This window comes from Perca flavescens, chromosome 1 (assembly GCF_004354835.1).
Source record: "Perca flavescens isolate YP-PL-M2 chromosome 1, PFLA_1.0, whole genome shotgun sequence".
Lineage (NCBI taxonomy): Eukaryota > Metazoa > Chordata > Actinopteri > Perciformes > Percidae > Perca > Perca flavescens.
In genome coordinates, this window is record NC_041331.1 from 40,030,917 (window position 1) to 40,057,772 (window position 26,856).

The 26,856-nt window shown below is 40.7% G+C and overlaps 2 protein-coding genes across 3 annotated transcripts; one reads left to right on the forward strand and one right to left on the reverse strand.

The window, feature by feature from the left end:
* The first annotated feature begins 1,847 nt into the window (after window positions 1–1,847).
* Window positions 1,848–3,808, forward strand: LOC114561452 (C-C motif chemokine 13-like). Its single transcript, XM_028587484.1, has 3 exons — window positions 1,848–1,995; window positions 2,813–2,936; window positions 3,263–3,808. The coding sequence occupies exons 1-3, from the start codon at window positions 1,935–1,937 to the stop codon at window positions 3,393–3,395; spliced, it is 318 nt and encodes a 105-aa protein (XP_028443285.1). The 5' UTR covers window positions 1,848–1,934; the 3' UTR covers window positions 3,396–3,808.
* Window positions 3,809–10,321: 6,513 nt separating this feature from the next.
* On the reverse strand, window positions 10,322–23,017 carry LOC114555533 (potassium voltage-gated channel subfamily G member 4). 2 transcript variants are annotated; one of them, XM_028577996.1, is made up of 3 exons: window positions 22,631–23,017; window positions 15,598–16,440; window positions 10,322–11,544 (listed from the first exon to the last, which is right to left on the reverse strand). In XM_028577996.1, exons 2-3 carry the CDS (start codon window positions 16,354–16,356, stop codon window positions 10,702–10,704), a joined length of 1,602 nt encoding a protein of 533 aa, XP_028433797.1. In that variant the 5' UTR covers window positions 16,357–16,440; window positions 22,631–23,017; the 3' UTR covers window positions 10,322–10,701. The 2 variants fall into 2 exon arrangements, with proteins under 2 accessions (XP_028433797.1, XP_028433789.1); XM_028577988.1 differs by having other exon boundaries at window positions 22,564–23,017.
* Window positions 23,018–26,856: the final 3,839 nt, after the last annotated feature.

The following is a 26,856-nucleotide window of genomic DNA, read 5'->3' on the forward strand; positions in this document are numbered from 1 at the left end:
AAAGAACAAAGTAGCACAAGTGTAGCAAGACTCCTGTAACAAATGGCTGCCTCAAAAGTGTAATATAATACAGTAAGTAAATGCGATTGGTTACTTCTCAGCATTTATTTGGGGTCCTTCAGGGAATCACACTCAGCCCACTGCTCTTTCTCTTAAAGACTGTCTTTATTTAAATAATCCACCTGCGTTCTTTATGCCAATGCAGAAGTTTTCTTCTGTTTCTTTAAAAGAGAGGTTGATGTAGTTTCACTTCTCTTTGTTTCCTCATTAAATTATTTTTATCTTATAACCAGAATAACGAAGTACAACCACATTAATTGTGAATGAAAAACTTTTTCTTTTTTGTTCTAAGAACTGCTGCTGTGCTGTTTCTGGTGGAAACTGAGGCAGTACTAATGTGACCAATACTACTAATGCTTATACTGCTAATATTACTAATAGTGCTACAACTATTACTACCAGTACTAAAATACTTACACTGTAATATTCTAATGATTATATTCTAAGATAAGATAACATACAGCTTTATTTAGGGCTGCAACTAACGATTATTTTCATAGTCGATTAATCTGTCGACTATTTTCTCGATTAATGGATTAATTGTTTGGTCTATAAAATGTTCGAAAATGGTGAAAAATGAGGATCAGTGTTTCCCAAAGCCCAAGATGATGTCCTCAAATGTCTTATTTTGTCCTCAGTTTACTGTCACAGAGGAGAGAAGAAACTAGAACAATATTCATATTTAAGCCAATTCACGCAAATTCAACCAATCACCGTGACTTTGGTGCGACTTGCAAATTTGACCCATCACCGCAACTTTTCCACATATTTGACCAATAACCGGAGTTTCCCGCGACTTCAACCAATCCCAGCAGTCCCACATGCCAGACTTTACGTCAGTATAATGTGACTCTGAGTGCCACTGACCAAGTGGCAGAGAGAGACAGAAGACGAGACTCGAACATCTCACATTTACCAACAAAACGTACAGTGAAAGACCGTGCAAAACATTTCAGACCGTCCTGCCAACCTGTATTCATATAACATCATTATACGCTGTAACGATTTTTCGCTATAGAGTCACAGGCTGCTGTTTCAATCCTGATGGCTCTCTGCAGCGGGCGGGCTGCTGCTCATACAGTTCCCCCTCTACTGACGCACACACACACACACACACACACACACACACACACACACACACACACACACACACACACACACACACACACACACACGGTGGATGCAGGATAAACCGGAGATGAGACGACACAATGACCTAAATTGAGGACAGCTACACTCGTTATTGTAAGAGCAATGATAAGTTAAAGTCTAATAAGTCCTTTATCAAACCGTGTGAATGTGTGTCCCAGGCCAGGTTAGGAAATTAACTAACAATGTAAAGATCAACAAGCCACTGACACATATGTTCAAATTTGATTCATTGAATAAATTATAATTTTTGGTCTTAAATCCATTTTCATATTATACCAACATTTGCAGCATTCTGAGCAGCACTGTCTCCCGCAACTTCATTGCAACAAACATACAAAAGACATCGTAACTTTTATCGCAATTTTTTACAAAGGGAGAGACTGAGATATTTGGTTTACTCATATTAAAGTTTGTGGCTGCAGCTAAAAGTGCTTTCTTTCTTGTCCGAGAGAACGCACCAGTGGAAACCCCACATTATATTCTGTGTAGAGCTCTTTGCAGAATTGTTTTACACGTTGTTATTATTACCCCGTTTTCTCTGTAGTGCAGAAAAAAAAAGTGAGAGAGAAAAGAGGAAGCATCTGCTTTCTGAGAAGAATTATGAATGGAAATCTGGAGACATGAGCTGTATATAAAGGAAGCACAGAGCAGGTTTCTAACACAGATCAAACCTTGAAGATTGAAGGCTTTCATCCAAACAGAAGCTCTCCTGTCTTTGAACCATGAAGTCTCTGGTGGTGCTCGTACTTCTGAACTGCTTCCTGCATCACACCCTCTCTGCCGGTCAGTAACTAAATACTTGTTTTCTCTGTGAGCTGTCAGTCTAATGCTGACCGTACCATAGAAGACTTTGAAAAGACCAAAGTCTGACACTATCTCACATCTAAAGACAATCTGTTATAATGTCACTGAGTTTTGACGATCGTTTGGTGCAAGGTGTTCATAAAACTCGGTCCCAGCTGTCTTAGGTCAGTCTTTTTCTCCATCTTTAAGTACTGAGATTGTTTGACGTTTTGGTAGTTAAATCTTCTAAGGGTTGGGGATCGTTCAAACATTTTCGATACCAGTACCGATACCAATATTGTGACATTGTGATACCAGTTCCTTCAACGATACTTTTTTTTATACCAATTTTTAACGTTAGACAGCCAATCACCAGCATTATTAGATCTTGGTAGAAGCGTGCTGCATGCTGATTGGCTCGATGACGATGAGGAGATTTACTCCTTAGGTATTGAACTTGGGTTTTGAATGACGAGGCATTTTTCAATACTTGATACTTTAGAGGCAATTCGTTCAGTGCCTAAAAAGTACTGAATTCGGTACCCAGCCCTAGATGTGACACGGTGTCAGACTTTAGTCTTTTCAAAGTCTCTTCAAAGTCTTCTAGTGTTTGGTAGGCATCAGATTCTACTACCAAGACTTAAAACGTCCGATAATACCAAATAAGTTTGATTTTGTCTGAACTTAAAGACGGGAAATAGACTATGTTAAGACAGCTGGGACTGAGCTTTATGACCAACTTACACCAAAAGTGGTTGTTGCTTTAACTGTATTATTAGTATGTTAGTATTAAATGTGTGTGTCTGTGTGTTCACAGTTCCAGCCGCATTATCAATGCTAGAGGAAGGATGCTGTCCAGGTTACAATCAAACACGTATTCCTAAACCTTGCGTGAAACGCGTGGCGATGACCGCGAGTCACTGCAAACCAAAAGCAATTGTGTAAGTATACGTACATGTTCATTTTGCATTGAAAAGCTTGCAACTAGGGCTGCAACAAACGATTATTTTCATTGTTGATTAGTCTGTGGATTATTTCCTCGATTAATGGATTAGTTTCTTGGTCTAAAAAATGTCAGACAATTGAAGATTGTGTTTCCCAAAGCCCAAGATGACGTCCTCAAATGTCTTGTTTTGTGCACAACTCAACGATTTATACTTTAAGCACAAGTATACCTGAAGACATGTTTTACCACTGCTGGTTGTCAGCTTTGTATTTAGTGTTTCCTTCTCTTTCTAATGAAGTACAATCTCTGTCTTTCTTACAGATTTACAACTGAGTCTAAGAAGTTGTGTATTGATCCTAATTTGAAATGGGCGAAGGACATGTTGGACACATTTGAGGATGGAGTTGTCACTTACAATTCCGAGAAGTGTAAAAAATTTCAGAGAAAAGTGTGAGAATGGTGTTCCTTTGTGTGTCATGATCACATGTTCTTTATGTACACAGACAATTTCAGCAGATAAGTTATGATTTAATTTTATATCGGCTTCTGTTTACTTTGAAAACAATCTATGTGCATTCAAAAAATAATGTCAAGTTAAGGAAATCAGGTTTCTCAAATGAGATTGGTTCAACTCAGACACCAAAATTCCACATTTTATGATTTTTCTATTTATTGAATTTACTGTCAGTCAGTGATCCAAACATTTCCATCTGAGAGTTTGAACAACTTTAATGTATTCTTTATATTTATAGGCTTCAGTTTGTGATGCTGTTGTTAACTGTTTTGTATTAAGCAGATCAGTGTTTCTCTCTCTCTCTGTCTCTCTCTCTCTTTTTTTCTAAACAATTTACTTAAAATATCTTTTAATATTTCAAACACAGCAGCCATCTTATAAGATAATAACAAGAGGTTCTTTTGCATGTGACTGAACTCATATGAAGTGACATTTCGTATAATGCGGATATGTATTTTCAGTGATTGCAAGAGAATATTTTAAATGTAAGTGCTGCCCCTTTCAGAATAAAAGCTATATTGTTGTATGTAATGTTCTGCTCTCTTTATTATTTCGGAGTCCACGAGTGAAAAGCCAAACTGAGCGAGACACCGAGTGTCCTTCAGTCTGCTCACTGAAGCTGTTTAATATTTAAAATAAATAAGAAAATATGAAGTTTAGACGGGAAAAGACTGCTGCAACTTCTGTGTGAGTACAGCAGTGGTGAAAAGAAACAAAAAAAGTATACATTTAATTAATACTGTACTGTTCAGTAGAAGTTTGAGGTACTACTTGAGTATTTTATACTTACTTTATACTAGTACGCCACTACAATTCAAGTAAAATATGTTTTTTTTACACCTAATTCAAAAACTTTAGTTCCTTTGCAGATTCAGGTTAACAATACACAATATAATGAACGAATTACGATGTATTATTAAACTGCCCAGCGGTATATAAAGGGGGGTGGAGGGCTTGTATCATGTAGACGCCCCGACAGTTTTGTTGTCACTACTTAGAATTCCTCATGGGGGAGACAGAATCTACACAATATACCTCTCACAGAGTATTTCTACGCTGTGGTATTGCTATTTTTACTAAGTAAATGATCTTAGTACTTCCTCTGCCTCTGCAGTACAGAGCTGTGTTTTGGTTGCGTGCAAATGTTTTAAATTTCCATAGTTATGTAAATGTTTAATGCAGGTGAACTTCTGTGTTGAGCTCCAAGATTAAAACCTGTTGAGGCAGAGAGGGGATTTTGGATATCTATTTTTATCACTCCATTGATTAGAAAATACTGTCATGTTCTACACGTTTTAGGTGTACATTGTTACATAAATCCTGAAATGAATGAGATCTGAGAACAAAACCTGTAAGAAATGTAAAATTTTTGCAGAAACTACAGGTGAATATGATTAAAAAAAAAATTTAACTAACAGATATCAGCATGAAACTTCCCCAGTTGATTACTCCCATTAAGACAATTATTCTTTGTATTACAAGTTTCCTGAAATGTTTTTTAAATATGAAAATTAAACATTTTATAACACTCACTTTTGTTGAATTTAAGTGAAATCTACAGATGCAAATAGACAAAGTGTAGTAAAATAAACATCTAAATGTGTATTCGTATGTGTTTTTTTCCCACTAGTCTGAAAGAATACATGTTATAGAAGCGAAATAGCCCAAAAAAATCAAAATTGAAAACAATGTTTTGGCCTGTATAGTGTCTACATTTAGCTGGTGGTATTTTGTGTTGAAGTTATGAAAGACATGCAAATCAGTCCTGTAATCTCCTTCCTACGTGTGAGTTAGTGCTCCAGTCTGAAGGACAGCAGGGGGTGCAGGTTGGAGGAAAAAGAAGAGGTGGTGGAGGAACAAGAACAAGCGCCTGTTGGTGACTTCTCAATGTCTCCATTGTTTGTGGTTTGAGAGGAAGCAATCGTGCCAGCAACAGTGTTTTTTAAAAGAAGTTCTGCAGAGACAGGAAGAGGCTCTTCCAAACCAAACTCCATCTGTCTCTCCAAACTCCGACAGCAGGTGTCAGCGTGAGCACAGTTTGTTGGTGTGGTTTCAAACGCATCAGTGGACAAACTGTGCACACAAACTCATACATATTCAGTTTGAGCATTTGAGCTGCAAAGATTAATCGATAAGTTGTTAACTATTAAATTAATCGCAAACTAATTTGATGATCGAGTAATCGTTTTGAGTCATTTTTTTCTGCAATAAAAAAGAAAAGTGCTGTTTGTGTCTATCCTACTGTCTACTTTATTCCATTTTAATGCCCATATTTAATGCTGTCTTTTTTTTTTTTACTTTATCCTTGCACTGCTATATAGTTTTTATATTACTATGTCTTGCACTATCACCATGACACACACTCTTATAGAGCACCTTACTTTTTATTTAGTATGTTTTCTTTTATTGTCCATATTATTCTGGTGGATGTATTATTTATCATGCTGTTTATGATGTACAGTACAGGCCAAAAGTTTGGTGAGAAGGTGTGTCCAAACTTTTGGCCTGTACTGTAGGTGTGTGTGTGTGTGTGTGTGTGTGTGTGTGTGTGTGTGTGTGTGTGTGTGTGTAATGTCTTTAAGCTACTGGGACTTTGAATTTCCGTTTGGGGATCAATAAAGTTTCTATCTATGTATCTATCCATCTATCTATCTATCTATCTATCTATCTATCTATCTATCTATCTATCTATCTATCTATCTATCTATCTGTCTGACTATCTATCTATCTATCTATCTATCTATCTGTCTATGTATCTATGTATCTATCTGTCTATGTATCTATGTATCTATATATCTATGTATCTATCTATCTATGTATCTATATATCTGTCTGACTATCTATCTATCTATCTATCTATCTATCTATCTATCTATCTATCTATCTATCTATGTATCTATCTATCTATCTATCTATCTATCTATCTATCTATCTATCTATCTATGTATCTATCTATCTATATATCTGTCTGACTATCTATCTATCTATGTATCTATCTATCTATCTATCTAAAAGTTGTCTGATGTCAGCTTTTTAAATGTGAATATGTTCTAGTTTCTTCTATATATATATGTATATATATATATATATATATATATATATATATATATATATATATATAATATAATATAATTACTAATTAGTAATTAGCTTCGGAGCGAGTACCAACTCTAGAGTGTGTCCTCTGTTCTTTCTGACCACGGTGGGAAATCTGTAGCAGGAAAAGTTAACCCTCTCCTTGATCTCATGTTGTTTACGGAGAAGGAGAACCGGGAAATGAGTCGGGGGAAATGCAACGCTATCCAGCCACGTTCAGGAGGTGCATGTCTCCGGCTACGACGTAGGGTCCGACATAAGTCAGTGTCTCCACGTACGTGTACGTAGCCACGGCGTAGATTTTACACAGAAGCATAAATCAAGCTTTAGCTTCCATGTCGGTACTCCTGCCTGCGTCTGCAAACTGTTGTCGGGCCGACCGCCATATACTGTAGCTAACACACTGACTATGGAGAAGTAGCTCATACTGTACACCACACTGAACAAACATCTGAACTATCCCTTTAAAGTGCCCATATTATGCTCATTTTCAGGTTCATAACTGTATTTTAAGGTTGTACCAGAATAGGTTTACATGGTTTAATTTTCAAAAAACACCATATTTTTGTTGTACTGCACAGCTCTCTCTCACTGCTGCAGATCCTCTTTTCACCTGGTTTCTGTTTTAGCTACAGAGTGAGACCTCTTTTCTTCTTTTTCTTCTGAACTATCTTTGATTGCACTCGCACATGTGCAGTAGCTCAGATGTAGATTATGTCAGCTAGCTCCATAGACAGTAAAAGACAGGCTGTTTCTCCGACTTCAGTCAGTTACAAGGCAGGATTAGCTGGGAGACTTCTTCTAAACAAGGGAGCACATGGAAGTAGTTCTTTTGTAGATTATGGTGAACTTGTGTGTGTTGTAGCAGTGCTTTGCTATTGAGAACGAGGTAGCATGCTAGCGTTAATGGTTGTGGTTAGCCAGCTTGTTTCGGCAAGTGACGTAGAAAGCCGTGCAGATTTTGACACATTCAGAAACTGTATCTCACTCAGAACACCATGGATGGATTTTTTTTCAAAGTTTGTATGTGTGTGGAAGCACGAGAGACACAAAATAACACCCCAAATCCCAGAAAAAGTGTTTTTTTTTTCATAATATGGGCACTTTAAATAGTTAAACTGATGCTATATGGGAGCTGCAGTATGAGGTTCCTTTGGCTCTTTTATAATTTCATGCAGAGTGAACAAACCATTCATCCTCTAAGGCAGGTAAAAATCAAAGCAAAAAGAGTTTATTGTCATTTTAAAAGTGCCTGCAAGTTCGACAAACAGCGAGACAAGAGGAGCTACAAGATGTTTTACATTAAAGGACCATTAAATACACGTCTTATACACTGCTGCCCAACATTATCCACAGCATACTGTACATTTTTAAGATACTTTTCTTTTTTCTTTTAGTTGATTTCCACTAAGAAATCCACTCATGACATTTGACACTTTTGTCATCTGTCCAAGTGAAGGTTTTGTCACTGACTATTGTGCTGAATTCTCCCTCCAAGTGTTCATAACAGGCCTATGTTTTTATTTGATTTTAGTTAGTGACTTTTAGATTTTTTTGTCATTTTAGTTTTCTCAGAGTCTGTTTGCTAATTTTTGTTTAGTTTCGGTTGGTCAGAAAGGTAATGCTGTGCAATTAATACAATTTTGATCGCAATTTCGATTTTTGCTCCTAACGATCCCTACTTTTTAATAAAATTGTTTATTACTTTACTTACAACAGCCTAAATGTTCGGTCCAAAGTTGTTACCTGTTACTTGTTACCATCTGTGATTTGAGCACTCGTTACTACGTCACTTTGAGATTTGAATCGTGGAGTAAATGAAGTGCCGAGGTTACAGGAGTTCTTGTTCTTGTGCTGTGAGTTTTAACAGTCTGGTTATTTTGCCGTCTCCACAACTGGACCCGTGAAAGAGAGCCGGCTAAAACTATAGGACCTCTCCCTCTTTTTCCCTTTAAAATAACATAAACAAAAACTAACGTCTAGTGGGAATCTGTGCTAACGTTAGCAAGCTGGGCTAACAAGCTTGCTTTTTCGGACTGAAATACAAACAAAAGAGCACGAAACTCCAAATGTCTACTGACAGGGAAACGACTAGTGATAGACCGATTTTATCGGCCGGCCGATATATCGGTCCGATATTTGCTGCGTTCGCCGCTAGTTTTTTCCCAGCATTATTTACAGACAGGCGTCCACAGGCAGCTCTGTGTTGCTGGAGATGCTGCACCCGTCCATATGATGCACACTGCACACATAATTTGGTTGATAAGAATGTAAGATGATTGCAGAAGTGACTCTGATCTGTGTTTTTGTTTATTATTTTTAAAGAAATGGCAGAGCAAATTCCGAAAACAAATCCAGTGTGGCAGGGTTTACATTTTAATGATGTAAATTGAGGGAGCAAAAGTAGTATCGGCTCCAAATATCGGCTCAAGAAAATTGGCAGCCGTATTGGTCATCGGCTAAGGCTGATGAAAAAAAATCAATATTGGCATCAGCACTAAAAAATCCATATCGGTCGATCCCTAGAAACGACCATATGTTACATTGGCTCTATAAATAATTTAATATATATATCATCTTTTTTAAATTAAAAAAATGTGCACAGTAGCTGCAGTGAGATCATAGTTTCTATTTTCTTACACAAAACTGTGGAGAATTCAGATGTCGGTTTGATTTAAATGTTACCTATTATGCTCATTTTCAGGGTTGTATTTTGTGTCTCTACTGGAACATGTTTACATGCTTTAATGTTAAAAACACTCATATTGCCTGAATATACCTGTATTCACCCTTTGTCTGAAACGCTCTGTTGTAGCACCTGTCTCCCAAATCAGCTCAGTCTTCCCTGATTGGTCAGAGTCATTGTTGCCAACTTGGCGACTTTCTCGCTAGATTTAGCAACTTCTCAGACCCTCTTAGTGACTTTATTTCTAAAAGTGACTAGCGACAAACTTAGCGACTTCAGAGCATCAGGGAAAAAGCGAGATATAATATATTGTAATTAATTCCCATGCATGCTGCTCACACAGCCACTAAGACTTATGCAAATGCTGTGTAATTTGATGTCACCAAAATGCAAAAGAAAACGTGTGGCGTCATCTGGCGACTTTTAGCGACTTTTGTAGCTATTGCTAGCTTCGTTTCTGGGGAAAACGTTGGCAACACTGGTCCGTGTTCCATAGTCTTCTGTGCTCTTGTCGTCTTTGTACCGTATCCGTCGTTGTGTTAGTGGATTGACGGAGTATAGGAGCACATACCGCTCAAATCACCACTATAGGATCGGACATGTTCCAGCAGGAATGTGATCCGAAATTGGGGAGAAATTAAATTAACATCAGCAGCTAAAATTACACCTTTCCATATTGTTAACGTTAGCATTTAGCTGCATGTAACGTGTCTGCCGCAGATGACAATAAAAAGAAATCCGGCAGGAAATTATGTTAATTTCGAGCGGAGAGAAAAAAAGAAATCGGAAATCTAAATGTTTTCGCTCACAGGAATTTCTTTTAAATATGTTTACCTCATTATTTGAAGCTTTGGCTAATCAATTTGATTCCAAAGGTCCCAATTCGATTACATTTTTGATTTAATAATAATTCTGAACATTTCAGTTACAATACCAATTTTGCTTGGATACAAAAGAAACGGCAAGTTCATTGGGTACACAGCAATACTCCCACCAAGTGTAAAGTAGATTGGATGAACTGTTCTCGAGATATTTGAAAGACAACAGAAACACACACACACACACACACACAGAGGGTCCTCCATTTAAAGTTAGATATTGTTTTAACTGATTGTATTAATTTGGATAATCGTTAACATCCCTACTAAGTTTAATATGAACATCCGACATTGTAAAATTATATATGACAGAAAATAATGGGCATTAATAGGTACCCTTTAAGTGCTGCAATGTATTTGCTGATATGAAAGCAAGCTTTACATAACCTGATAAGTAATAGATAGTTTGTTGGAAGCATAATATATTTAAAGCATGAATCCAGAACATGAACAGACAAGAACTTTCAAAATAACAGTCCTTTAGAGTCTAAATGTGCTTAAAAAGGATAGCGCATGTTGTCAAGTATCACCATTTTAAACACATAATTACTGACAGAAAGTGTCTGACTGCTCTCTTCCTGGTGCATTAGAAAGCTGTCGATGGAAGTGTGGATTTATGACTCTTGGTTAACATAGTCCCGTCATTATCTTCCTTGCACACAGACGTGAAATCATCTGGTGCCAAATCGGCTTTGGCCCAACTCTCCTCTGACTCAGCGGCTATTTCCTCGCCTCTCTCCTCCTTCCACAGCCGCTCGTACTCCTGCTTCAGCTCCTGATACGAGCGGGAGAAGGTGTGGAAGATGGACGTGGCGGGGAACGCCATGATGAGGATGCCACTCAGGATGCTGGTGAGCGCGACTATCTGTCCGGGGATGCTGCGAGGCACCATGTCGCCGTATCCCACCGTGGTCATGGAGATGATGGCCCACCAGTAGGAGGCCGGGATGCTGCTGAAGCTGTGTTGCGGGTGCGTGGCGGCAAACGGCGCCAGCTCGCTCTCTGCTAGATGGACCAGAGGTGAGAAGAGGGTCACGGCAACGCAGACGAACAGCAGCAGCAGGCCGAACTCCCTGATGCTGCGCTGCATGGTCAGTCCTAACGTCTGCAGGCCCAGAGAGTGGCGAGCCAGCCGCATCACGTACAGGATCCGCAACGCCCGCAGCAGGCGCAGGATCAGACTGAGTTTGTCCAGATAGCCTCTGCCGGCACCCACGATGACATCCTCTTGCGACTCATCCCTGATATCGAAGACCAGAGACACGTAGTACGGCAGGATGGCGATGGCGTCGATGATGTTGAGGGGGCCGCGGGCGAAGGCCATCTTGCTCTGAGCGTTGACGAATCGCAGCATGAACTCCAAAGTGAACCACGCCACACAGATGGACTCCACCACGAACATGCTCTGACACTTCTGGGAGCACTCGCCCTGCAGACACAGAGACGGACTGTGACGAGAACACACTGGGCAACTTTAAAACCAATTTCACAAATACAGATCAGGTTAGTCGTCATGGTTAGCACTAATCAGCCTGGACTTGAGGCCTCAGTATTATTTTTTTTAAAGCATTACGTCTATAGGCATGGCACATTTTTTTTGCAAATACAGTATGTCAGTTGCAAATTAGTCTGTATCTACGACAATTCATTTTGGGGATTGCTCCAGTACCACCGGGAGATCCGCTGGATGTCCGTTACCTTCTGCCATCTTTGTGTTGGCATTTTAAACTACAGTGGATTTGTGAGGACTATGGTTAACTGCTCCTCAGATCTCTGCAGGGTAAATCAAGACAGCTAGCTAGACTATCTGTCCAATCTGAGTTTTCTGTTGCACGATTAAAACTACTTTTGAACGTACACACGTTCCACCAAAACAAGTTCCTTTCCGAGGCTATTTTGCAGCGGCACCGCGGCTCCGTCAGGGGCTTAGCACCGCCCAAGACGATTGTGATAGGTTTAAAGAAATACAAATAAACTGGAGCACATTTTTCTCCCATCCCAGAATGCTGTGTGGACTCGCCAGACCCTCCTCTGCAGCGCTTTGGAGGAAGGTCTGGCAATGTGAGACTAGTTGCAAAATAGTGTTACAAAAATACTAATTTAAAAAAACTTTTATATATTTCTGCACTGATTTTAACCATTCTTCTTAAAGGTCCCATGGCATGAAAATTTCACTTTATGAGGTTTTTTAACATTAATATGCGTTACCCCAGCCTGCCTATGGCCCCCCAGTGGCTAGAAATGGTGATAGGTGTAAACCGAGCCCTGGGTATCCTGCTCTGCCTTTGAGAAAATGAAAGCTCAGATGGACCAATCAGGAATCTTCTCCTAATGAGGTCATAAGGAGCAAGGTTACCTCCCCTTTCTCTGCTTTGCCCCCCCAGAGAATTTGGCCCACCCATGAGAGAGAGAGAGAGACATCATGGCTTTCAAATGAGCAAAGTGGCTGTTGGTCAAGGCCCCACCCCCACCCTCCACCTTGCCCCCCTCTCTCCTCCTCAATAGCTACAGACACAGAAATGGCACATCCTAAGGAAAGCTCATTGTGGGACTGGCTCTAGTGGCTGTAATTCTGCACCAAAGCTGAATTTCGGGAAAGAGACTTCAGATACAGTATTAGGGGACCACTAAGGTCTATATAAAAGAGACTTCAGATACAGTATTAGGGGACCACTGAGGTCTATATAAAAGAGACTTCAGATACAGTATTAGGGGACCACTAAGGTCTAAATTTAATGAGACTTCAGATACAGTATTAGGGGACAACTAAGGTCTATATAAAAGAGACTTCAGATACAGTATTAGGGGACCACTAAGGTCTATATAAAAGAGACTTCAGATACAGTATTAGGGGACAACTAAGGTCTATATAAAAGAGACTTCAGATACAGTATTAGGGGACCACTAAGGTCTATATAAAAGAGACTTCAGATACAGTATTAGGGGACCACTAAGGTCTATATAAAAGAGACTTCAGATACAGTATTAGGGGACCACTAAGGTCTATATAAAAGAGACTTCAGATACAGTATTAGGGGACCACTAAGGTCTATATAAAAGAGACTTCAGATACAGTATTAGGGGACCACTAAGGCCTATATAAAAGAGACTTCAGATACAGTATTAGGGGACCACTAAGGTCTATATAAAAGAGACTTCAGATACAGTATTAGGGGACCACTAAGGTCTATATAAAAGAGACTTCAGATACAGTATTAGGGGACCACTAAGGTCTATATAAAAGAGACTTCAGATACAGTATTAGGGGACCACTAAGGTCTATATAAAAGCATCCAAAGAGCACCATGTCATGGGACCTTTAAATCTGTTTCTTGCAATAGTTCACTGGAGTACCCTTTAAATAAAAATATCACTATTGTTTTGCATTCAAATGCATTAGGCTGTATAGTTGATGTGCTTTTGAGAAAAACATATTTTGGTTGAAGCACAAAGTAAGCCACTAAAAGAAACGTTTTGAAACAACTACACAGCACTTAAATTGATTTGAGTTTATATACAAGCTAATGCAACATTTCTTTGGCAGTGAATGTTAAAAATGTAGTTGCAATGTGGATGATCAGTCATTAAAGTGGAGGAGGGAAATCAATTTCGATTTGAGTGTGGCTTTGAAAGCCGACTGAATGATGGCAGCGAACAAGGAAACAAGACCTTCTAATGAGGAACAATCATCACAAATACTATAGAGACACATTTAAAATTGTAATTGCTTTTCTAACTGCACATAATGAGCCTCTTCATGCTTACAGACAAGAAAAGGCTGAAGAGCAGTTTTCATTTAGTGCTCAAATCAATGCTTTTAATCTAGAGTTCTGCTACCAGAAGAAATACAACTCCAAGAAGTAAGTTGATTATTTGTGGAAGAAGTAATATTCAGGAAATGGGGGTGAACTTGATCTGAACTTTCTGCCTTCCAACATGATAGCTTACTACATTAGCTTGAAAGGTGAACACATTACGTCTGTAGTAGCATCGCTTACGAGATTTTGGTGTTCTTCTGTCTTTAATGCCATGCATGTTCTTGCCCCGAGCTATATTAGAGAACATCTATCCACAGCCAAGGGTTATAAACCATCCCATGATCTCATCGCAACATTCCTGGAGCCAGGGCCTTCTACCAAATGTCTCAAATAGTCTTCCTGTAAATATAGGAGCAGAGTCCCTTGACTCATTTAAAAGGTGTCCCATTTGAGTTGCATTTTTCATTGATATGCATTGTGCATGACATCTGTACAAGAGTGTTGTATTTAGGCATGTATTTTAAATCTTTTCTTGTGATTTTCTTATTGCTCAGTTGGCACAAACCTGGTTTGTGTTTTTTAAAGTGCTCTATAAATTAATTTGACGTTGACTTTGACAACTTTAGATGTCTGCCAGACTCCGAACTAAAAACAAAACTGGTTTCCAGAAATTAAAAGGAATTATGGCATTGCTTTAGAAACACATCCCCAGATGTTTGTTCATTCCAACTGACATCAGTCAGAAAACGTGGAAAATAATTTAGTTTGTCTCAGCTTCTGAACTGAACTCGTCCATGCTTTGATTTTCTTGTGTCTTGATTAGTTTGACTGGCTGCACATACATCAGGGAGAAATCAATCCACCGTCTCCGAAGATTAGGAACCTCATCACGAGGCTCTTAACGATGACAGTTAGTTATACAATCAATTTTACAATCCGTCTGCTTTTGTTAACTCAAACAAGAAGGAGAAATCCATATTTTAACAGGCACATTTTCAAAACTCCTCACCCCACACAAACAGACTGTAGTTTGTGTTGTGTATTTCTGTCTGCTGCAAAGCTGAGCTTCAATTTAGACTTGTGCACTGTAATGGAAATGTTACTTGAAGCGACAGAAACAGTTGCCTATTTACACATCTAGCCGACACAGAGCAACATTATTATTATTATTATTGTCGCACGGACCGCTACAGAAATCATTCATACCACGGGCACTTCATCAGTGAAGAGTGTGAGATAAGACTCATATATACACCACAACTGCACTAAATATACTTTGCACAATAGGTTTATCTACATCTTTATCAATAGTAGTGACACAGTTGTACATTTTTATTATTTTATTATATTGTATCCTATTATTTCATGTATATTCTGTATGTGTGCTGTGTGTCTGATATTTTGCTGCAGCATCAGCGTAATTTTTTTAATTTTTTGGGATCAATAAAAATCTATCTATGTATCTCTCTATCTATCTATCTATCTGTCTATCTGTCTATCTATCTATCTATGTATCTATCTATCTATCTATCTATCTATCTGTCTATCTATCTATCTATCATATCTGTCATTCATTTGTAGTTGCATTTCCATTTATTCTCCTTTTAGCTTTAGGTTTACACCCACTTCTGAGAAAAATATCTGACTCTTTTCTTTTGCAGTTAGCAGCTGTCCGCTTCTGAAAATGACACTGATTAAAGTAGTTCGTCTGGCTTTATACGCACCCTGGTTTCTTCATCTCTGAGGTCTGGCATGGTGCTGATGCACAGGCTGATGACGGTGACGAGCACCATGACCACCGAGAGGCAGGCGAACATCTTCCCAGCCAAACCCGACTGAGGGTTTTCCACCACTTCTCTCAGTATCCACGCCAGTTTGTGATAGCCCTTTTCAGCCTCTGTGTTGCTTTTCTTCAGCATCACCCTCTTCTGCCTCCACTCCTCTTCTTTGCGCTCTCGTTCGGCCACTTCCTCCACGCGGGTCGACATGCGGCGACGGCAACAGCGCTCCATGTGGCCCGGGTCCACGCCCCAGTAGTCAAGCTCATCATGCAGCGACACGGCGCACAGTTCTCGGAGCAGACGCAGTTTCCCCGCAGCCAGGAAGTTGAGGATGACCCTGAAGGCTGTAGGGTTTCGGTCGAAGAAGTACTCCTGGCACGTCTCGTCGTAATCGTCGCAGAGTCGTGCGATCTCCTCGGGGGTGGTGCAGAAGCGCAGACGTCCCAGACGGCTCTGGGGGAACTGCTCCAAGGTGCTCCAGGGGAATGTGTAGCGGTTGCCCCCGACATTGATGAGAACCTGCAGGGTATGGTCGACCACATACGAGGCCTTGGGGTCACGAAGCAGCTGGGCGCGCTGGAAGTAAACGCCCTTGATGGTCTCAGTCTCCGGGATCTCTGTGAAGAAGCGATCGAGGCTGCTGTCGTCGCTGCTGATGGAGTAGGTGCTGAAGTCGTGGTTGGCATTGCTGATGATGGGCATGCTGGCTTCAGGATGTGTGACGGGATGGAAGAGGTATTTGTATCTCCAGTTCACGGGAGGTTAGGAGGAGGAGCCAACGAGAAGCTGTGACGACACAAAAAAATAAATAATAAAGTCAGCCTTTTTTTACATCAAGTCCTTTAAACTATTTTTTTTTTTATTCATTTAAACTGTGTATGTTTAAAGCCTCATTACAAATCAACATTTCATATGGAGTACCACAAGGCTCTGTCCTGGGTCTCCTACTTTTCATTATTTACCTGTTACCTGTAGGGGTCATCATACATGGACTTTAATACATTGATCCAAAATGTGCTCAAGCTAAATCAGAACAAAACTAAAGTCCTTGACTACGTTTACATGCACATAATATTCCGTTTTTTGCCCTTATTCCAAAAAAGACAATATTCTGACTAAGCTGTTTACACAGCTATTCCCATTTACATGTAGCCGTGCAAAACAGGATTTTCTCAAAGTTAACCATTTCATTCCTTCAACCAGCTTCTTGAAAAGGTTGGCATAACGATGTTTGCACATATCCAAAAAACTATTGATATCCAAGTCTTTGATAATGTTTAAAAGTAGCTGTGTTTCTCCTTCTCATCGGGTCTGCAGCCTTGCAAACTGTTGGCTGGTTGGTTTGTGTAAGCAACCATAGCAACACACAGAGCTGACCATAAACCTGCGGTGAAAACCCTGATTGAGACTCATATTCTAGATGTGCTGTATACATGTCCAAAGAATGCCTCTAAAACCTGAATAATACTGGAATATCCCACATGTCTTAATCAGAAAATGCTATATTTGGAAAAAGGCCTTCTTAGGGATATCCAACTGGAATATGCTGTTTACATGACATGTATCATATTAGGAATACTGTCATATTTGGAATAATAATGTAATATTGGTGTGCATGTAAACGTAGTGCATGTTATCAACCAAAACTTTACTGCACAAGGATTTAAAAGGTTCACAATACAAAGAGTAATTGTTGACCTTTTTTGCCATTTTGACGTTTCTCAGGCATCTCTTTTATAATTAAGGTCTATGGGAAAACATGTTTTAGGCCACAGTACCGTAATTGGCCACTGAGGCAGATTGGCAGCAGTTCTGACTCGCCACATCGTATCCAGCTCTATTAAAAGGGCCAATTGCATCGAGAAGCATCGCTAGAAACGCATCGTCAGCGAACCCATTGTTTTCCTATGGTACATCTTGCGTACATAACAATTAAAACATTCTCAACTTTTCAGCAGGAGGCACAGAGTCACACGTCAATGTCACTCATGGCCCATGCAGCCAATGGTGCAAGATGCTGGCTTTACTACTTTACCACTTGGTTATGCTAATCGCTATCTCTTATATTAGCCTGCAAACTGCTATATTTGCTGCTCTCTCTCTCGCTCTCTTTAAATTTGTTGTTGTTTTTGTTTTTCCCTTAATCACATATGATCGCCCGCTCCACAGGTCCACCACAGAGTTTTCACAGAGGAGGCGTTTTTGAATCAGCTGCCGGACCGGTTAGTTGCCAGTGTTACAGACGGCGGAGAGGACGAGCTATGGATACGTCCGCATTACATCCCGTGTTCTCTTGTAATTGTTCAATAACAATACAAAACAATTCACTGGGGAAAAAGAAAAGATCTTTGCACCCTGCTTTTAGTCCTGACACCCTTCAGAGTTGACTACATACCAAGTCACACCTCACTTCACGACAACCCTCACACGGCTGCTGAGTGACCTTAAAAAGTCTTACTGGCTCGGGTGGGACATTGTGGTGTGAACTGTGAACGAGCCAGAGAAGTTAAAAACTCTGAATATTGAAGAAGCTCCTTTGACAACTTCTGTTTCAACCTGAGATCCTGTCATCCAGTTTTGAATGGTAAAAGATATCTGCTAACATGCAAAAACACGATGTAAGTGTAAGGTAGTAGCCTTGAGTAGGCCACTAGGCGGCACTGTTGTCATTCCTATAATAGAGGAAGTTCAGCAATTTTCACTTTCTTTACCTTACGAGACACCGTAGTTTACACTTGGTCTGTGTAGGTCGGCATGTTTGTTTAAAACTGTATGTACTCCGTTAAGGTAAGCAGTTTAATCGGTGGCGTATACTGTAAAACTGTAAATATGTACATAGAGAACCACCCACTCAGCTCATTTGTTCACAAGTTGCTTATAGCTTTATGCTACATTTACACGTGGCAGGCTATTTTCATAAATGGACATTTCAACATCTCTGTTTTCAAAAATAACATTGTGCACAGCTGTCAGTTTTCAGTAAAGTGTTTGTTTACATGTACCCGTGCATATAGAGCTAACACGGAAACGGGGAGCGGATGAGCGTGACTAAAGTCTCTCAAAATCTGACGAAAATCTTTTAAACTGACCTTTGTCGAGCTGAAATGAAGACAGATTTAGCGACTGCATACACACACAAACACACACACAGACACACACAGAGACACACACACACAGACACACACAAACACACATACACACACACACAGAGACACATGGCCTATTTCTCTCTTAAAATGTTTTCAGAAACCCGTTTCGGTGAACTATTTTAGTACAATATGAGATCGTATTCTGAACGAGTCGCCATGACAGTCTGGGTTTGAATTTCCGGAGAAACCAGACCCCACGTGACGCGTTCGTCCAATCAGCTGCCGGTTTTCATTTTTGGGCGACAATACAGATTAGCGCCGCCTCCTGTTATCGTCTCTTCGGTGTGTTCTGTGGCACTTTTTTTGACCAACTCGGGGAGACTGATCAGTCCAACTGCTTTTTCTGCCGAGGGTCGGCCGTCTTAACACAACGCGCAGAGGGAGGGGTTACATAAACTTAAGGGGCAGCTTATCTTACATAAAAACACATTTTCACTCTGATCTCTACTGGTATGTAACCGTGCTGGTAGTTTTTGTTTGACCTTCCTGTCAACAGTTGTCATCAGAACACAGATTTAACACCGATTTTCGAAGAAGAGATGTCCGTTTTTTGTCGTTCCAAGTGTTTGTATATTTATTTACATTTAAAGATAAAGATTTGGAAAAATGTCACCTATAATTTGGTGGTGAATTGAAATCATGCAGCCTTTACAAACAGTTAAACTGAGTGCACCAAATGCTCTTTCACAATTTCCAGCTCTTCTGCACGGAGGCCAGGAATTAAAGCCCAGACAGAGACCCTGCTGTTGAATTTTTCATATGTCATTTTTTTTTATGCTGTGGGCACCACAAAAGAAACTCCATTCACCGCAGAAATGTTATATATAGATTTCTGAAAATGCGGACAAATGCAAAAACCACCAGAGATACCTACGTTTTTTGTGACATATACCTTTTAATTCAATCTGCTAAGTGGATTCATGCACTATTTTAGTTTAGTTTATACACACATTATTAAAAAAACAATAAGGTTTGACGCAAACATTGTGCAGCGCAGCGTAGAAACCAAGAAAAGGCTTCTAAAGATACTGTTAGGCCTGCTGCTCCATAGGTAGCTTCTCTGTCTCTCTCCCTCCCTGCTCGGTTTGTCCTAATTGCAGGATTGGAGTCTGGTGTGCAGGAGTCAGGGGTCCAGCTGCCTCTCATCTACCACAATCAACCTCTGGTTCATATACCAGGTCATTCCTCCACTCTGTGTCTGGTCATAGTCAATACGACCACAGTTAGGCTTGCACCTGGCCAACCTTGCGATCTGTTAAGTCTAATTGTATGTTTGCCTGTCCTGAGCCCTTATCTTGTGCCTCAGCTGCTGTTGGATCCTGACTCCTGCTACCGCTTCGCTTCTGCCATCCCCCGGACCAGAACCACCACCCCTGGACCCCACCGCTAGCCGGGCCTACTGTCTTCCTCTGACGGACCTGCTCCTTCCCGGCATCCACCTGACCTGTTCTCCACCCCGGAAACCTGGGCCGTACACTTGATAACTTTGAATAAACCTGTTTATTCACACTCCTGGCTCTGTGTTCTGTCTGCATTTGGGTTCTATACATCAGAACTAACAGATACTACCCCTCTAAGTAACAAAGTTACACTGAGCACCAGTGAAAAGGAGAGGAAGTGAACAAAATGGGATGATTTGCATTAAGATCTTAAATGGTCCAATATGTGATATTTACTGTAATGAATCCAAAAAATGACCCCAATGCGTCATCAGATATTAAGGAAACCTGCTAAGTTCAAATACTATCTTTTCTGACAACAATGCAGTATTTTGTCCTTGTGAAATTTCCGTTTGGTGACAAAATTTCTGTTTGTGTTTTGGCCTGTGTGTTGGTGTCAACTGCCCAGTTTGACAGCCAGGCCGGGTTGCCAGATCAGTTGCGTGACCAGAGACATAACAAACCCCTGGTAAATATTGGAGATGTATTTGAAAGATGGAGACAGCTTAGAGCCCAAAGGGACGCACAGTTGGCTTATTTCCTCCTGAACAGGTAAGCATTAGCTTCAGGCTAATTTATCACAGCTACAAGGGACGGGCATTTTATGTTCTTTCAACATTTGTGTACTCACATTGAATTATATAGCTACCCGAGTAGCTGTAGCGAGTACCCGAGTTGGTTACTTGCAAAAACAATTGAGACCTAGCCAGTAAAGTGATCCCGACTGGTCCTGGCTAACCCCATCATGTTAGCCCTGCTAACGTTACCGGAGGACCAGGCAAGCGTGCCATGGCTGTTTACAACGTGTAGCCGACAACGGTGAGTTATTTTAAAAGGAACACGCCGACTTGTTGGGAATTTAGCTTATTCACCGTAACCCCCAGAGTAAGAAAAGTCCATACATACCCTTCTCATCCCCGTGCGTGCTGTAACGCTGTCTGACGGCTCCAGCATTAGCTTAGCCTAGCACAGATCCTGCATGTAACTGGTTCCAACTAGCCTACTGCTCCCAATTGTGACAAAAGTGACAAAATAACACCAACATTTTCCTATTTACATGTTGTGTTTTGTAGAGTCACAGCGTGTACAAAAAACAACGTAACATGAGACACAGCCATCTTCTAACAGTAAACAAACCGGGAACTATATTCTCAGACAGGCTTGCTCCGAGCATATCACTCCGCCCAAGTACTATATTCTTCCGCCTGAGAATATAGTTCCCGGTTTGTTTACAATTAGAAGACGGCTGTGTCTCATGTTACGTTGTTTTTTGTACACGCTGTGACTCTATAAATCACAACATGTAAATAGGAACATGTTGGCGTTATTTTGTCACTTATTGGGAGCAGTAGGATTGCTGGAACCATTCACCTGCAGGATCTGTGCTGGCCTGATGCCGCTGGAGCCGTCAGACAGCGTTACAGCACACACGGAGATGAGAAGGGTATGTATCGACTTGTCTAACTCTGGGGGTTACGGTGAATAAGCTAAATTCCAAATAAGTCGGCGTGTTCCTTTAAGCCAAGAGAGGGGGGGTGGATGTAAATTGGGAAGAGAGGACCGTGAGTTTGCAGCGTGTTTTAACGATTGTTAAGCCAATAAAGTGTGTTTTCAGTCGAGAGGAAGGTAAGGTAGTATTATTTTTAGCGATTCCAACCTTAATTCTAAGCCTAGGAAGTGTCTCTCGGTCGGGTGGAGAGGACAGCGAGGTACAGGCTTTTAGGACGTTTTGGTGCCTAAACTTAACCGGTCGCCCCATGACGCTCACTTTTTGTCGGCTAAACTCAACTGCTACGGAAAGGACCGTTATCTGGCGGCGCCTCGTGACCAGCCAGCGGTCTCCGGATTTCGTACGAATTGGTGTGCTTGACTCTTTGTAAGATATTGTATGAACCCGTTCAAGAGAATGCGTTGCAGTTAGTTAACTAATGGCGTTACACTATAGTCTGATTATAGGCCGGCGCATTTTATTTCCTGTGAAATTAAATGGCATTTAAAAAGTTTCAGGACAGTTAATACACAAACAAACAGACTCCGAAACCGTTTTTATCTAAAAGCCATATACTGCACTTAATGCTACTTGAGTTTTAAGGATAAATCGTGCAGTGGATGTGTTGTTTGTGTGTGTGGTATACCTGTGTTTTTGTGTCTTTATTTTTATTTCTTTTCTAAAACACCTCTTTCTATATATGTGACTTTTATATATTTATCTTGTTTTGTTGCTAATGTTATGCACTGATATGACTGCATCACATTTCGTTGTACATGCGACAATAAAGACTATTCTATTGTATTAAATAAAACGGTATCGAGTCACTCACCTTACAGGGCGCAGGTGTGCTGCCTCAGCTCTTTAACGTCTGTCGTTTGTCCCGTGCATGTTCTCACCTGTTGCTTTAATGAAGACGCGTCTCGCTGATTAATCCATAACTGTATAATCGCTCTTATTATTATTATCCTTTATAAAGCTGGGTGTCCGAAACCAGCCCGACGGACAGCAGGAGCCAGAGCGGCTTTATTACAGTTTATAGATCCAGTCTGAAGTTTGCAGGCTCGCCGTGTGTCTGTGCAGCATCACCGGTCTGCGCACGTCGCCTCTCCGGCAGCTCTGGACGAGTTGGATTCAATTACATGAAAATGATTTCTTCGTCCTCGGATCGCCGCTGCGCTTCTATTGGTCCACTCCGCAATGCGATTATCTAACAGCGGTGCATGCCCTCCTGAAACCTGCCGCTGTGTTCTCATCTCCTCTCATCTGTGTTTGACAGCAGGACCATCCTCATCTCCTCCTCCTCCTCCTCCTCCTCCTCCTCCACCTCCCCTCCCTCCCATCGCCAGCTTTACCTTCTCTACACTGTAAAAAAACGACGTTAAGGCAATTCAACCCACAATAAGTTGGGAAACGGGGCTATGGTGTAGTTTAATGTATTGTAGTGGGTATACTGTACTGTATATGGGCCTATACATATGGGCCAGAGTTTTGAGCATCAACGACTTAATTTCCTGTATTCTGACACACTTTTGTCCACCAATTTACCTTTTATGTGGCCTATGTGAAGGAAAAAAAACACAGATGACAATTGAAAATATAGAAAAATGACAATGCAAAGTATGTTGTTATGTGTCATTGGGCATTTTTAAGTGCAAATATGGAAATGCTGGAGCTTTCTTAGTGGGTATACTACCTGCGTATCACGTAGACTACAACACTGAAATGGGGCTTTGAATTAACATTTTTTAATCACTAGCCTATTACATTTTAAAGTTACCAGCCAATCATTTTTCCCCTCAGAGAAAATAAAACTTAAGAATACACATTAAAAATACATGAGAACCAAGGAAAATAAGTTTTTTCCTAATCATATTTTAAGGTTAAAAAGAATCCTACAATTTAAATTTTTTAATTTTTATTTATTTACAGCATGTCCACTGCAGTGGACAACAGGATCATTTGAGTACAAAAACAGACACATTTGGTAGATGTGGAGTTATTATTTACATGAAGATAGTCCTGATGTCCACTATAATTGACATTCATAAAATGGCAAATTTTTCAAAAGATACATAATGTAGTTGCTATCAGAACTCAATATATGATTCCTAACACCTTAATGAACAATAAAATATATGATTATCATAGTAACAAAACCAAAGACAAACAATATTTGACTTATCTCTTATCTTTCCATAAAATGTGCTTGTTCCTATGCCGTCCATTTTGGATTGAAAGATAGAGGCGGTTCCCGGCCTCCCAGCCAATCAAATAACACATCACTGAAAAGCCCAGGATGTCCTCTGTACAGTACAGCAGGAATTAAGAGACTTGCACAAACGATTCCAAGGAGAGGAATGAAACTCAAATGTCCACTACAGTGGACATAAGTCAATATATATATATATATATATATATATATATATATATATATATATATATATATATATATATATATATATATATATATATATATATATATATATATATTTATATTAGCTATTTTACCAGGTAACCAAGCTTTTAACCTGTAACCAACTCTGTTTCAACTTGTTTCTATCCTGTTTTTATGCTTATACTTTGTCACCTTACTTCCTGCTTTGCCCCTGTAATAACTACTACGGCCAAATCTACGCCGTGGCTACGTACGGAGGTACGTGGAGACGCGGGGCCTATGTCAGACCCTACGCCGTAGCCTGACGTGCCGTGGCTTGGTAGCGTTGCATTTCCCCCCCGACTCATTTCCTGGTTCTCCTTCTCCATAAACAACATGAAATCAAGGAGAGGGTTCACTTCTCCTGCTGCAGATCTCCCACCGTGGTCAGAAAACACAGGGGAGACACTTTGTTTCTCTCACTAGGACTCTAGAGTCGCTACTCGCTCCGAAACTAATCACCGTCACTCTCTCACTCGCTCTACCAAACGCACACACACACACACACACACATGCCGGCCCTGCTCTTCTCTTATTGACGCACACACCAACGCGCAAGTATAAACTTCAGGCCACTTACGTGGGCTACGGCGAAAGCTCTGCGTGGAGCCTCCGCTGAACCATAAATCGTTCTTTATGGGAGCGTTTATGTCACATTGCTTGCTCGCTAGCTAGCTAGCTTAGCACTGGTCCACAACCCATGTAACATTATCTTACCTGATGTGTCTTATCCAGCGTTTTTATCAGCTGGGAAGCGAAAGAACGAGCGAGATCTGTTGCTCGTGTGAGTTACGTTACATCCCGGTACGATCTTACTTCAACGGTTTCATGAGCGAGTTTTGACTTGCGCTGGAATAAACAAAGAGGTTTTTTTACAGTGCAGAGCTGCTTGTCTGTACTTGATCATGAGTTTCAGTAGAAACTGCTCTAAAGCCTTTGTTTAAATGCAGCTAAAGCCTGATTGACAAAGTTTGTGCTTGCAGGCAGACATCCAAACACAGAGAGGATTAATAAAAAAGGACAGAAGATAAACATCTACAACTACATCACACACACACACACACACACACACACACACACACACACACACAGATACACACACACACACACACACACACAGATAGACACACACACACACACACACACAGATAGACATACACACACACACACACACACACACACACACACACAGATAGACACACACACACATACACACACAGATAGACACACACACACACACACACAGATAGACACACACACACACACACACACACACACACACACACACAGAGACACACACACACACACACACACACACACACATACAGATACACACACACACACACACACACACACACAGATAGACACACACATACAGACATAGACACACGCACACATACATAGACAGACACACACACATACAGACATAGACACACGCACACATACATAGACAGACACACAGACACACACACATACAGAGATAGACATACACACATACATAGACAGACACACACACACAGAGACACACACACAAACACAGAGACAGACACACACACACAGAGACACACACACAAACACAGAGACAGACACACACACACACACACACATACATACAGAGTTAGACACACACACACACATATACATAGACAGACACAGACACACACACATACAGAGAAAGACACATATATACAGACACACATACAGAGACATACACACACACACACACATACAGAGACACACACACAGACACACACACACAGACACAAACACAGACACACAGTATTATGTCAGTCATGATTAGTACTGCTGTTTTTACGAGACGCAGGTGTCTGTTTCGGTGCAGATCTAATAAGCGATCTATCAGCCGGTGACATCCTCGCTCTGACACACCTGAACTCTGCTAAATAAAGGTTTGGCGGGTTTGATTTCCTGTTTGTATTTCGTAGCACAGACACACAACTCTAAAACGTGTGTTTTGGTGTATTTGTGTGTGTCTTGTTTGACCACTTGTGGTTTCGCTGCCATGGTAACTGATTGTTTCTCGAGTGCCTCAAGACATTCCTCTTCAGATTCAGATGACCGAGAGCCAGTGAAATTATTACGAGAAAGCGTCTTTGTCCTATTTCCATTTATCTGCCTCACAAAGTCTCTTATAAGCGCTGCAAATATGGATTTTTTTTTTTCGTCCTGTATTCAAAATCCTACTTAAAGGGATACTCCACCATTTGTTGAAATAGGGCTCATCAAAGTCTCCTCTAGCTGTAGATAGGTGGGGTCTCCCCTAGCTGTAGATAGGTGGGGTCTCCTCTAGCTGTAGATTGGTGGGGTCTCCCCTAGCTGTAGATAGGTGGGGTCTCCTCTAGCTGTAGATTGGTGGGGTCTCCCCTAGCTGTAGATAGGTGGGGTCTCCTCTAGCTGTAGATTGGTGGGGTCTCCCCTAGCTGTAGATAGGTGGGGTCTCCTCTAGCTGTAGATAGGTGGGGTCTCCTAGCTGTAGATAGGTGGGGTCTCCTCTAGCTGTAGATAGGTGGGGTCTCCCCTAGCTGTAGATAGGTGGGGTCTCCTCTAGCTGTAGATTGGTGGGGTCTCCTAGCTGTAGATAGGTGGGGTCTCCTCTAGCTGTAGATAGGTGGGGTCTCCTCTACCTGTAGATAGGTGGGGTCTCCTATAGCTGTAGATAGGTGGGGT

Excerpts from the sequence above, each read along its gene's own strand:
- LOC114555533 (XM_028577996.1), bottom strand. The coding sequence starts at position 16,356 with ATGCCCATCATCAGCAATGCCAACCACGACTTCAGCACCTACTCCATC. Across the intron at positions 11,545-15,597 it reads TCAGAGATGAAGAAACCAGG|GGCGAGTGCTCCCAGAAGTG; the intron begins GTGCGTATAAAG and ends CTGTGTCTGCAG.
- LOC114561452 (XM_028587484.1), top strand. The coding sequence starts at position 1,935 with ATGAAGTCTCTGGTGGTGCTCGTACTTCTGAACTGCTTCCTGCATCAC. Across the intron at positions 1,996-2,812 it reads GCATCACACCCTCTCTGCCG|TTCCAGCCGCATTATCAATG; the intron begins GTCAGTAACTAA and ends GTGTGTTCACAG. Across the intron at positions 2,937-3,262 it reads TGCAAACCAAAAGCAATTGT|ATTTACAACTGAGTCTAAGA; the intron begins GTAAGTATACGT and ends TCTTTCTTACAG.